The sequence below is a fragment of the Capra hircus genome, chromosome 10, assembly GCF_001704415.2.
Source record: "Capra hircus breed San Clemente chromosome 10, ASM170441v1, whole genome shotgun sequence".
NCBI lineage: Eukaryota > Metazoa > Chordata > Mammalia > Artiodactyla > Bovidae > Capra > Capra hircus.
In genome coordinates, this window is record NC_030817.1 from 52,176,735 (window position 1) to 52,191,175 (window position 14,441).

A 14,441-nucleotide genomic window follows, 5' to 3' on the forward strand; every position below is an offset into this window, starting at 1 on the left:
CATCTTCAGTTCAGTTCAGTTCAGTCGCATTCGACTCTTTGCGACCCCATGAATCGCAGCACGCCAGGCCTCCCTGTCCATCACCAACTCCCGGAGTTCACACAAACTCACGTCCATCGAGTCGGTGATGCCATCCAGCCATCTCATCCTCTGTTGTCCCCTTCTCCTCCTGCCCCCAATCCCTCCCAGCATCAGAGTCTTTTCCAATGAGTCAACCCTTCGCATGAGGTGGCCAAAGTACTGGAGTTTCAGCTTTCCACAACTGGGTATTGTTTTTGCTTTGGTTCCGTCCCTTCATTCTTTCTGGAGTTATTTCTCCACTGATCTCCAGTAGCACATTGGGCACCTAGCGACCTGGGGAGTTCCTCTTTCAGTATCCTATCATTTTGCCTTTTCATACTGTTCATGGGGTTCTCAAGGCAAGAATACTGAAGTGGTTTGCCATTCCCTTCTCCAGGGGACCACATTCTGTCAGACCTCTCCACCGTGACCCGCCCATCTTGGGTGGCCCCACAGGGCATGGCTTAGTTTCATTGAGTTAGACAAGGCTGTGGTCCTAGTGTGATTAGATTGACTATAGTTTTCTGTGAGTATGGTTTCGGTGTGTCTGCCCTCTGATGCCCTCTCACAACACCTACCGTCTTACTTGGGTTTCTCTGACCTTGGATGCGGGGTATCTCAGCCTATATAAAACACACCTTTGCCAATGGTCATAAATAGAACCACTGCAAAAACTGAAGACTCACAGTCATAGCCCCAAGAGGACAGTGCCTTATCTCTAGGGCAGATGATGCTCATTTCCCACTGGCTGCTGAGTGCTAGACCCTCTTTCTCCTTGGAGGAGGAGGAGAAAAAGGGTTCCAAGATGGGAGGAGGGTGCTCCCCTTCTTTTGGCAGCCTCAATAATGTGTGCTCATTTATATAGTTTTCACTTGCTTACATTTTCTGCTCTTTGCAACCCTCCTCCTCTCAGGATGCAAGATAGATGGAGAATGTGGTTAGGGCTTGGGGACAGAGAAGAGAAAGCTAGAAGGAAGAAGCTACCCCAACTCCAATTTTTTTCTTACACCCCAACTGCTAGTCCTACAGAACAGGAACAGAGCACAGAACTCTGCTCCAGAGTCCAGTTATTAGAGTCCAGCAATTTCCTTATGTGTCCTCAATTAGTTAATATTAATTTTATAATAATAACGGATCCTCATCAGGGAAACAATAAGCATTTGAGTGTTTACATAAGTGTCAAACCATTATGCCCTTGATTTATATTTGAGATCTGTACTGGACATATTTCTCTTCGTGATCACAAGAGAATATAAAAAATCTAATAAAAGACTAATGCTGTAACTATTTTTATGCTTTACAACTATTCTGAAAAATCAAATTAGTTGCCAACAAATAATACTGACCATTGTTTCATGGTAACTTATGTTGGTTTAATCTCAGTAAATTGGGAAAGTATCTCTGGGAATCTTACAAAGTTATTTAACTCAGTACTTTCAACTTTCTTTCTCTGTAAAGCATTATTACATTAGCTTTTCAAACATTTCCAGTAAAAGCAGGTTTAGGAGCAAGATCCTAGACAAGAGACTTGGACTCTAAGGCCACCTCTTCTATTAACTTGCCAGGTGAACTTGGTCAGGCTACTTAAATTCTCTGGACCTTAGAGAGTCATTTGGGTGGGCCATGGACCACTTTAGGGACTTAAGAATTCTTCTTCCCAGGAAAAGAAATGCGGACATCAATACAGACACAAACTTCAGTGTACAATTTCCTAGACCCCCTCCTCCCTTCTCCTTCAACTCCTTCTGAGACAACTCTCATCTTGATATTCTATGTTAAAAGGTATCTAATTATGGAAAGAAACAATTATTATTTGCATAGCCAGCACCATGATACAGGTACAGATCAGAAGAAATGAAGAGACAAATAAGCATGAATTGACCCTGCAAATCCTATTTAAATTTAGGTAGTGCCTGAGTAGAGCTAGGATTGTAGAGTGGGAGGCCACCCATGCCCTGCACACCAACACTATGAATGCTGAGATATCAGCGCCAGATATTCTTGTGGACACAATGAGGCCAAGTTTTAAGGAGTCCACCCAGTGACTGGAGATGTCTACATTATTCTGTAAAACAAAGCCCAAAAGAGTGAAAAGAAAGCTACTTACTTTGGTTACGAAATACACCCCTTCTTCCAACCCGGAGAAGATAGTACCGAGAGCTGAGAGCTGAGTTTTCCTTTATTTAAATGCCAGTGTGATAGAGATTGGAGAAGGCAATGACACCCCACTCCAGTACTCTCGCCTGGAAAATCCCATGGACGGAGGAGCCTAGTGGGCTGCAGTCCATGGGGTCGCTAAGAGTCTGACATGACTGAGCAACTTCACTTTCACTTTTCACTTTCATGCAATGGAGAAGGAAATGGCAACCCACTCCAGTGTTCTTGCCTGGAGAATCCCAGGGACGGGGGAGCCTGGTGGGCTGCCGTCTATGGGGTCGCACAGAGTTGGACACGACTGAAGTGACTTAGCAGTGATAGAGATAGTTAAGAAGATTGGAATAATTATGTCCAAAAAATCAAGACACCTAGAAGAAACCTATAAACATACAACCTACCAAGATTGGATCATGAAGAAATAGAAAATCTGAACAGATCAATTACTAATGAGATTAAATCAGTAATCCCAAACCTAACAAAAGAATTTCCAAAACCAGATGGCTTTACTGGTGAATTTTACCAAATATTTAAGGAAGAATGAATACCAATCCTTCTCAAATTCTTCTCAAAAATAGAAGAGGAAGGAACACTTCCAAACTCATTTGATAAGGCCAGCATTATGCTAATAAATCCTCAACAAAATACTAAAAAACTGAATTCAGTAACATAGGAAAAGAGAATTCCCTGGCAGTCCAGTGGGTAGGACTTGGTGCTTTCACTGTCAGGACCTGGGTTCAATCCCTGGGAAACTAAAATCCTGCAAGCTGTGAGGGAAAAAAAAAAAATGAAGAAGAAAAAAAAAGAAATAATTACAATACATGAAAAGTTCATACACCATGATCAAGTGGGATTTATTCTAGGGATGCAAGGGTGGTTTGACATCTGCGGAGCAATCAATGTGATACATCATATTAACAAAGTAGAGAAAACAAGTTAGGCAATGAATTTTCTCCCCATTTGTGTAGTTAAAATTTTTCCATTTAAAACGAGAAGAGAAAAATCAAAGTGAAAGTGTCACAGGTTAATGGATTTTTTTGTCGTTGAAATCTGTGCACAAAGTTAAGTTAATCCTACTCAATTCACAGGTTGTTGAGGCATCCAGATAGCACAGTCTGTGGCACACAGAATAAGGAAGTGACACCAATATGGGTTATTCTGGGAACCATCATATAATCCAGAAGACATGACTTTCATCCAAGACAAAAAAGTACTTTTGTGTGTGAAGAATGTCTTTCTCCACATGGACAACGAAGGGCTGGCCAAAAAGGCAGAATTAGGCAGTGAACAGCATTGTCCCCACCTGTTCCAAACAGTATTGGTCCACTATTATTTCCTATTTCCAACAGGCCATCCAGTCCAGTCTGGTTTGGCATGATGCACTGCTCTCCAAGTTTGGCCTTAATCATGAAATGTTTATTTTTCACAAAGCTCCCTTTAACAGAAAAACATTATTTTTTATTTTTCTTCTTGTTGTTAGTTTCTGCTTTTGTGTTTTTTCAAAAAAGAAATATCAATTTAAAAATCATATTGAGGGACTTCCGCAGTGGTACAGTGGCTAAGAATCCACCTGCCAAGGCAGGGGACACAGGTTCTATTCCTGGTCTGGGAAGATCCCACATGCCTCGTGGGCAATTAAAGCCTGTAAGACACAACTACTGAGCTCACACTCTAGAGCCTGGGAGCTGCAACTACTGAGCCCAGGTGCTGCAGTCACTGAAGCCCACATGCCTAGTATAGCCTGTCTTCCACAATATAAGAGAAGCCACCCCAATGAGAAACCCATGCACCAAAACTAGAGTGGCCCCTGCTCGCCACAACTAGAGAAAGCCCACGCAGCAATGAAGACTCAGCACTGCCAAAAATAAACTTTAAAAGAATCATACTGAGGCTCCATAATACAAGTTCGGATTCCTTGTACTTGGGGAGAACAGGGCTTCCCTGGTGGCTCAGCAGTAAAGACTGCCTGCCAATGCAGGAGATGAGGGTTTGACCCCTGGGTCAGGAAGATTCCCTGGAGAAGGAAATGGCAACCCACTCCAGTATTCCTGCCTAGGAAATCCCATGGCCAGAGGAGCCTGGTGGGCTACAGCTCACAGGGTCGCAAAGAGTCAGACACAACTTAATGACTAAACAACAGCCACAGCTCTGGGAAAATAGCAGTGGATGTATCAGGAGCAATGGGGGCTTCTGTCATACACAAGAGTTCAGCAGATCAGCAGGGAAAACTGGATTTGCACTGAATCTATTCCTGCCTCAATGTATTCACCTGAGACAAGTTAAAAGAAAAAGTGCAAGGTGGGAACAGTATCTGAGCCCCGGGGCAGTCCTCAGCCACACTAACCCTGAGGGCAGCCATGTGACTTGCTTTGGCCAATGAGACAGTGTCAACCGTGATGCAGGCCGGGGTTAAAAAACGCCTGTGCACTGTGACTCACTTTCTCTCTTGCTGCTCTTGGAAACCTTATGACCACTGCTACGTCAACAAGCCTGGGCTAGCCCACTGTGAAAGAGACAGGTGGCCAAGACATCTCCACTGCCCCAGCCGAATCCGAGCCAATTACCTGACATTTGAGTGAGGCCCTCCCAGCTGCTCCATCCCCCGTCAAGCCACCAACTGACCACGGGGAGCTGATGAGCCGACCTAGCCCAGAACTCCCCAGTTGATGCACAAAATCATGAAAAATTATAAACCTTTACTACTTCAACCACGAAGTCTGGGGTGGTTAATTATATTAAAACTTAGCAGACACAGTAAGTTGAAAAGGTGAAAAAGAGATGCTTAAGAAAAGTCTTCCCTGGTGGCTCAAACAGTAAAGCGTCTGTCTACAATGCAGGAGACCCGGGTTCAATCCCTGGGTCAGGAAGATTCCCTGGAGAAGGAAATGGCAATCCACTCCAGTACTATTGCCTGGAAAATCCCATGGACAGAGGAGCCTGGTAGGCTACAGTCGGACACAGAGTCGGACACGACTGAGCGACTTCACTTCAAGAAAAGCTGAACATCCTGGAACAAAATTCCTAGTGAATTTTACATAACTCAGTGGGACTTACTATTGATTTGACTGTATGTCAGCTGTCATTAAAACAACCTGACGTAGACCCCAAATTGCCTACTCCCTAATACTTACCTCAAGACAAAGTTTGCTAAGACTCTGGGAATGATACTGTATGGGCTTTGGAGGTGTATGAACCTCCTAAAATTAAATGAAGAATTCTGTTTATGTAGGTTTTCTTCTTCTTAATTGTAAAAAGATGTTTAACACTATGAGGAATAAAAAAAGTATTTATGCACATACAGTCCAGAATTAATACTATTTTCTACATTTGCTTTATATTTTAATAAAGCAAATAAAACATTTCTAATAATGTTAGTTAGTCTGCTCACCTCACTTCTCTTCCTTCCTCCTTCCCCTCTTCAGCAGCTTGAATTTGATATCTTTCTAGCCCAATTTATATTTTTAAAAGAATATACACATAAATATATACATATATATGAATATATATCCTCAAATATAGATAGCCTTGTTTTGTGTTCTGAAATTTTTCTTAAATGACTTTACACGTATCTTTCTACAATTTGCTTCTTCACTACTTACTACCTTGTGATATCTATCCATATTGATTCCTTATTATAAATAAGTCACAGCATGTGTGCATTTCTCTACTAATGGACATTTAGATTGCTCCTGTCTTTTTGTTTGGTTGGGTTTTTGTTGTTACTGCTCTTGTTAGTATAAACACTGTCAGGAAACATGTCAGTAGTTTCCAACATAGTTTCAGAGGGCCTCAGGACACCCCAAATGTTAAGAATCTCTGACAATCTGATGGGAGAAAGGAGAACTGCCATAATTTGGCAGACATATTTCTGCATCAGAGCACTCCCAAGTCTTGGAGGTGCTATCTTTATCATACTCAAAGTAGCTTAATAGACACTTCTTCATTCAAATCCAAAATTTCGTGTAGCAAAGGTCCATATCTAATTGAGACACTAAAAATAATCCTAATTTTTCTGTTGTTGAAAATTTTACATTCAGACAATACTGTCCAAATCATTCTATTACCAAGTAATATTGTGCTAAATAACCGTCGACATCAAATATTGGTCACACCAATTAAATTACTAAAACTAATAATATGCTATCCTGTTTTCTTGTCATGTACGTAAGGATTCCAGGGCTAAATTTCTGGCGGTTATCTTGTTTCCATTCTTTTCTTTAAAAAAATTTTTTTTTTCAGTTAGGAATATAGTTGCTTATTTCCCTTATTTTCTACTTTTTAATTGAGATAAGACAGCTTTTCAGTATGATTTTCTTTTACTGTTATGCTTGATCCCAGTGTGGTATCATCTAGTCCTCAAACACGGTGACATGCAAACATCCACAAAAAAGGACATTAAGCAGCTCAGACTTAAAAATGGATTTTAAATCAACCTTGATTTTCCTCGGAAGTATGTAAAATAATGAAGTGTTATACAGATATCTGGACCCAGAAATTTCAAATTCAGAGACAATATATTCAAGTGCTTTTGAAAGAACATAAAGTTAGCAGATCTGGCTCATTACATGTAAATGGAATGGTCCTAAACAATTCCCTTTCCCTCACCACAGTTTGGTTTTCTTACTGTCAAATGGCAACAAAAACCATCACTGGTGTAAGAAATGAGATGAAATCACCTATAGGAAAGTCTTTTGTGTGACTTCTCTGGTGGTCCAGTGGCGAAGACCCGGAGGTCCCAATGCAGCAGGCCAGGGTTCAATCCTTGGTCAGGGAACTAGATCCCGCATGCCCCAAATAAGACCCAGCTCAGCCAAATAAATAATATTTTTAAAAAAAGAAAATAAAAAGAGCACCCTTTGTTATCCACTGGTCTATGAGTATCTCAGAAGCAGAGGCCAAGCTTAACCCATCTTTGATTTCCTAGGGTTACCAATGTATTTGATAAGGATTCCTACCTATCAAGCATGTATGCTAACCTCCTATGCAAATACTGGTCTTCTCTACTTTGGGTTTCAGAGCTCCTTGTCTCCAACCACTTGGGTTCTCTGAAGAGGAACTCATAGCTGCCAAGCAGGAGTCACAGGCCTGAGCACCCACTGCTGTCGCACATTTAAGTGCCAGCATCACAATCTCAGGGGAACACAAATGGTACCCACCTCAGGTCAAGAGCACTAAGTATGGAGTGTACACCAAGCCAGCCCATCCTGGCTTCAGACTTTAAAACCAAAGAGAACTATAAAGCAGGTTAGGTTTAAAGCAGTGGGGAGGCTGAGCCACCCAGCACTGGCCAGCGCAGTTTTAATGAGGGCAGGGAGGAACAGTCAGCAGGGCATCTGGAAGACAGGTCTCTGGAGTCAGGACTCAAGTTGGGCAATCAGGCTATGTAGGATTCTCAAGCCACCACCAAAAACGACCAAGATGCTTACCAAGGAAAAGAATTTATAGTATAAAACAAATGGGAAAATACAGAACACAAATTGTGTATTTGCCCCACAATTACAACGAAATAAAAATGATGTGCCCTTGGATAGTTTGGAAAGAAACGCAAAGACATGAAAGTCATTACCTTTGGGGTACTGACATGATGAAGAATTACTCTAAATTAATTTTTTAATAATCTCTTAAAGTTGATACAGTAATAAATCAAAAATAAAGAGCAATCTTCCATCTCCAAGCCGGCTTTTTTGAAGAGTCCCAGAAAGAAAATTACCTAGTCATGCCTAGACTCTAACCCACCACAGTGGTTTGGTGGAGAAAGTCTTATTAGGCTGGGATCTGAAAACCTGGATTCTGGCACCAGATCAGCCAAAACCTCTGAGATTTTTGAAGCTGTTTAACCCCTCTAGATCTTTCTGTGAAGCCAAGCAAAAGGGTTTAGGATAGACTCTTCCAACTCTCTTCTGGGCTTTCTACAATGTAAAATGTGTTTTCCTTTCTACAATGGATGAATTTTTAACAAACACGTCACAACTCAAAACACCCAAGACAGTGTGGCCTCCTTTGGAACAGTTCTTACAGTACTGAGGAGGAAGAACCACCTCCTTTCAGGGCCGCAGAGCCTACGTTACCTAATACTGCATATCTCCAGGATCAGTTTATTCGCCCTTTGAGGCAGAATGTAATTTCTGGCAACAGCTAAGAGGGACCAAGATAGGTGATCAGGTTGGACACTACAGTTTAGGTCTTAAAGAAAGTAAAAAATTTTTCTTAAATGACCATTTGGAAATGCCTTAAACAATGTTCCCACGGTGGCAACTCAGAAAGGAAGACTGACTTTACCCAGATGCATAGTGTCTAAGCCCATGTCCCTATTTTTAGGGACAATCTGTATAAGCGGAACCCGCTCATAGTTCTACTTCTCTGAAGTAAGGTTGTCATAAAGATATGTACAAAAATACTTCACTAAGATGCCCCCAAATCTTTCATCTCTGCCAAAACAAATTCTGAAGTTGAAATTAAAAACACAAAATTTGCTTACCATTATTACAGAATGTGCTTACAAGGCCAAGCTGTTTATTTTTAATACCTTTGGCATTTAACCTTTAACCCTCTATTTGTTCTGTAAATATTAAGTCCCAGCATGTTAAAAAAAAGTAAAATATTAAAACCTGACCATGGAGAAACTCATTTTAATTACATACTGATGAAAACACAAGTTGCGGCATCTTTGTTAAAAAAAATAGTAGATGAGTTGAACTTGGAAAATTACAACTGTACATAATTTCTATATGACCCCTAATGAAGCTCACAATGAAGCTCTGCATTCGTATAGAGGTTTCAAAATATTTCTGCTTTTTGAAGCTGATGAAAAGAGCTTTCTTAAGTTCTTACCAAGTAATGAGAATCGGTCCTCTCCTCATCAGGAAATTCAAGGTACTCTTTAATTTCATCTCACATGAGCTTGTGAAATTAAGTCAAGGGCAAAAGGTTGTATTCCAAGTTATATTTACAAAAATGCTCATTATCTAGCCTCAAGGAGAAACCCGGGCTTCCCAGGTGGCTCAGTGGTAAACAGTCCACCTGCTAAAGCAGGAGATGTGGGTTCCATCCCTGGCTCAGGAAGATTCCCTGAAGGAGGAAGTGGTAACCCACTCCAGTATTCTTGCCTGGAGAATCCCATGGACAGAGGAGCCTGGCAGGCTACAGTTCATAAGGTCGCAGAGTCAAACAGGACTGAGCATGCACACACACACTCAAGGAGAATCCCTGAAACAGACCTTGAATTCATGAGATACAACAGGGAAAGAAGTGATGAAAGAGGTCCATCACACAGTATGGAGAAGGTAGTGCCTTTCCATCGGAGAAGGGATTTGAAGTGTTAAGACAACGTACAGCCTCACCACTCATAGCTCTACACAGGTGTTTTTAGCTAGCTCCAAATGGTAGCAGCTGAATGCAGATTGCCCCTGCCTGATAGCTTAGAAAGTCCACAGGCTGCAAATATCAGGAAACTCCTTCTCTTAAGGGAAATGGAGTGGGAAGGTGTGGATGTGTCAGTAAAAATCTAATGCCTTTATTGGGAGTGTGGCTAAAGTGTAGACATTCCCACTGGTAAGTGAATGAAAGGAAGCATGGTGGTTTGTAAGAACACCGCTTTGAGATTTACAATGAAGTGGCTACAAACAGCTTACCTGTTTGGCCTCTCAGCAACCATCAGCACACTTTTAAAAACTGACAGATTTGGCATAAAAATCTGGATGTTCAGCTTCTCTTGAAAAAGCAGACAATTTGGTGATGTGGTCAATGTAACCACAGCCTAGGATCAAGCAATGATACCTCTTCCAATGGGCATACATTCTGTATTTACTCTCCAGGGGCCAGTCTCACCCCATCAAAAACCGTATCCTGGCCCCTGCAGACATTTGAGTTTGCGTCCACTGACAAAGCTGAAATCCCCAGCAAAACCGAGGAGGAAGTGTCTTTCAGCTTCTGCAACAGCCTGCTTCCTCCACTTCTCCATCCCCTCCATCCACGGCCCCACTGGGCAGCCAAATATTTCCTACTAGGCAGGCCCACCCACAGAAGCCTGTAGACAATGTCCTGCATCCACTCTTGCCCTAACCCTCTGCCTCCATCAAAACTGTTCTGGGGACTTTCCTGGTGATCCAGTGGTTAAGACTCCACACTTCTACTGCATGGGATGCTGGTTCAATCCCTGGCCAGGGAACTAAGATCCTACAAGATGCATGGTGCAGCCAAAAAAAAAAATTTTTTTTTTCTGGGCGTCATTCCATTCTTTTCTGTTTTTGTTTTTTTGTGTGTGTGTTTTGTATTGCTTTGGCTGGGAGGCTACAAGAAATCTGATAAACTAATCAGTGGGAATGGAGTAGGTTACCTTCCCAGAAAATATGTTTAGAATGGATTCCAGGCTTTCTAAATGTCAAACATGCCATGCCTTCACTCAAAGTAACTTACCTAACTTGTAGTCAGCTTCATCAGATTTCAAGGTTCATAAGTCTATTTCTATGTATTTTTATGTATAACGTCTGCAATTTATTCACAAGTAATATGCAAGCAAAGAGAAGGGACCATATCCTGAACATATTCAGAGGTGATGGCCAATTCAGATGTACTTAACTATGTCAGTATATCTAAGTCACAAAAGCCTTATGAATCATGGCTTCTAGCTCTGAAGTACACAGCAGAGGCACACACATGGGTCTAGTTCATTAGACAGTCCAAACTTGTCATGGCCACAGAAGCAGAACTTCCTTTGTGGCTGATGATAAAGCCAGATTCTATAAAGGAAATCTTAGATGGGTATTTTGATTAAAGTCAAAGGAGACTGTTGTGCCCTCTTAACCAATGTATACAAAATTAGAGAGACATGCAGAGATTTTTTTTGGTGTTTTTCTACTTTTTCCCCATTCAAGTCACCTAAGAAAAAAAAGAAACAAATTTGCTATTGCCTGGTACTGTTCTTGGTTCTCCAAAGATGGAGAAAAGTGTCCCAAAGTCCAGGAGGAAGATATGAGGTAAACTGTAAGCTGTATACTTTGTTCATGAGTCAGAGAATGGCACTCTCCCTGTGAATCACAACTGAGTGAGTCTTGGGTACAGGTGGAGAGCCTTCCTAATGTGCTACCAGATTTCCTAAGATATCTGAGAGAGAGGGAGAGAGGGAGAAAATCCACAGTACAGGTGCCAAGCTCCTGGTCAATTATACTCTCCCTAACACTGAGCCACACCCACTGGAGGCAATGTCTTCTCTTCCTGTTCTAAGCAGCTGAGGGATGCAGCTGGGCAGACAGATGTGAAACACAAATCAATGCCTCATTTAGCTGGAAGGGGGTCTTACATAAATAGTAAACATAATAACTAAAGTTTCTCACTATTGAAGCTGCCTATGCTCTGTTCTAAGGCAACTTCACAAATCCAGTGCACAGACTTAATTTTGCAAGCCAGTGAAGAAATGATTCATTTCATTTTTGCCAAACTATTCTAGATCCAGTAGGTGGAGTGACTGATGGCACAGCTCCTATTTCAGGACAGCCAGCTGTTTCAACTTTTCCGTCAGGGTATCGTGGCCTCAGCAACCGTATCTGATGCACTGATAGTCTCCTGGCACCCTACAGTACTGCCATCTGCGCTGTTGGCAGGGAACGCATCAATAGGTAAGTCAGACCCCATCCTTTTCGACTGACACCCTACACACTCTGGAAACAACTCTTCCTTAGAGCATGTTTCTTCTGCATCCACTTCACCATCCACCTACTTCAACAGCTATGGACTGAATTGAGCGACGAGTCTCCAAGGTCCCTAGAAAAGGCATCCCACAGTAGGTGACTCAGACAGTAAAGAATCCACCTGCAATGCAGGTTCGGTCCCTGGGTCCGGAAGATGCCCTCAAGAAGGGAATGGTTGGCTGCTCACTCCAGTATTCCTGCCTGGAGAATTCCACGGACATAGGAGCCTGGCAAGCCGGCTACGGTCCATGGGGTCACAAAGAGTGGGACACGGTTGAGTGACTAAACACACACACATACAGTACTTTTTAGCCTCTACAGCATGAAAAATGAGTCAACAAGGTAAAGTTAATTTTCTCAAGGTACCACTCAACTATTTAAATTCAGTAAGATTCTTCAAGCTCTTGACATAAAACACATTGATTTTTCTTTTTTTTTTTTGGAAATATTTAACCATGGAAAATAATTATAGCAATTCTAAAGTACTTAAATTTAAGTAGCCAATTAGGCTGTGGCCCAGTTTAGGTATCTCCACCCTAATACACAGTTTAAGTAAATGGTTCTCTATAAAGGTTCCAAAAATAATGTGGGGTGGGCTGACTTCTTAAACCCTAAAACTGAAAGGGAAATTTTATTTACAGATTAAGTACCCTCTTAGGTAGAAGCAAGGGTGACATAACTTTGGACTAAGTGAAAACAAAACAAAACAAAAAGCTTTGGTCAAGGGTGCCCCTTTAAAGATTTTTGTGTGTTTGTTTTTAATCATTCTTTTGAATAAACACAGCACTGGATCAAGTGCTCCTTTTAGTTGTAAGTTTCTATGTGCCTTTGCTAATTTCCCCCAGCTCCTGCAGGATAGAGATTTTTAAATGAGTGCTGCACGGGTTATCATTTTTACTTAGCGCCACTTTCACAGTCACTTAAAAAAAAAAACAGAAGAGGACCAGCGGAGTCCTAAGTCAGATTAGTTGAAAAGAAGCAAGTGTGGAAACTATGAAGCCTTGGGGTAAAACTTCCCCCCTCCCCTCCGCTGATGGATTGCCAATCTCTTCAAAATAGAGCCCTTGCTTTTGTGCTTTGGAAAGAAAAGTACACACCACGCCAAACCCCAAGGGCTGTGGCTAAGGTTATGGGGGGCGGGGTAGTCGAGGCGGGACATTGTGGGGTAGAGGAAAAGTCAGAAACGAGTCAGAAAAAAGGCCAGCCACTTCCATCAATTTCCCAAGTACCGAAGGAAAAAGAACAAAAAACTCGACTTCCTCCCCCGCGAACCGTCTGCTGTACACCCGAAAAGTGCCAGCCACCTCGCACTTGGAGAAAAGGGAGGGTGGTGTTTACTCGGCCTTTTTGGTGCAAAGACCCTCCCGGCCGGCGCGGCTCTCAGCTGCCCGGGGCACCCTCGCCCGCAGCCGCCTGCCCACCGCCAGGTGCTCGCCCTACCTGGCGCCCGGCTGCCTTTGTGCGGCCGCGTCGCCCCCGCCGGCGCGCGGATGCCAGCGGGACAACTGCGGCGCTGCCGGGCGGCCGGGGAGGAGCGGGGTCCGTGGCGCCGGTGCTGCGGGCGGCCGCTCCTACCTTCCCAGCCGGGAGAAAGCGATGCCCATCCCCTCCCGGGGAGCCGTGCCCCTGAACGCGGATCTCCCCGGCTTCCGACAGCTGGCAGCCATAGCCAACCGGCCTCGAAAAGTTTGGCGACGCCGAAAGCGACTTGAAAGAAAGTTTTCCTTGGCCCCCCACTCCCTCTCCCTGAGTCCGGGTGGAGGAAAAGCGGCAGGAAATCAGGACTCGCGACGTGCCGGCTCCGGCGTCCACCTTCTCCTCTCCCGGCCTCGGCAGCGCGCCCAAGGTGGGTGCCCCGCGCCCGGGCTTCCCGCCCCATCCCCGGGTCCGGCGTCCCGGGACGCCGCGCGGCCAACTCACCATGGTGACTCGCGCCGCGATCGCGCCTCTGGCGTGTCCGGCTGCCGGGGAGCTGGGGCTGGAACGCAGTCTCCTGGGCGAACTTCAAAAGTTGGTTCCCTTCGCCAAAAACAGGCTCTCGACAACCCAAGGACTCACAAGAACCAATGGGAACCCTGGGGGGACTCCATCCACGCGGGATCGGCGGCGGTAGGTGAAGGCGAGCAGGAGGCTGCTTAGCAGGCGGGGCGCATACTGCGGAGGACCAGGGTCCACCCAGACCCAGCGCTCGCCGCCCCGCCTAGGTGAGTGCAATGCTCTCCGCGCGTCCCACGAGCTGCCCTGCCTTGCTCCTCTTTCTTCGGCCACTTACTCCGTACTCCTCTGGCTGAGCCTCGACTCGGGCAGGGCAATCTGTCCATAAATGGAGAATTCAGCTCTGGCCTGACCAATCAGGGTTTGTTTTCACAGCGTCACTCCTCAGGGAAACCGTAGTAGCCAACAAGCTTGTAGCTGTTGGAGTTTCCAAAGCCCTCTGGATCCTGTAGTCCTCCTCCACGCCAGCCTCCAAAAAGCGCTGCTGACCTGGCTCGCTCCCTCTTGCAATCCCTGAACTGGTAAGAAGAAAACCACTCTGTGAAA

The 14,441-nt window shown here is 44.0% G+C and overlaps 1 protein-coding gene across 1 annotated transcript in view; it reads right to left on the reverse strand.

Moving 5' to 3' along the window:
* MYO1E (myosin IE) overlaps positions 1-14,216 on the reverse strand; it is a 216,505-nt gene extending 202,289 nt beyond the window's left edge. Inside the window, exon 1 of the mRNA XM_005685707.3 lies at positions 13,821-14,216. Coding sequence (XP_005685764.2) covers positions 13,821-13,823 — 3 coding nt within the window. The 5' untranslated portion in view covers positions 13,824-14,216. The remainder of the gene's footprint in view (positions 1-13,820) is intronic.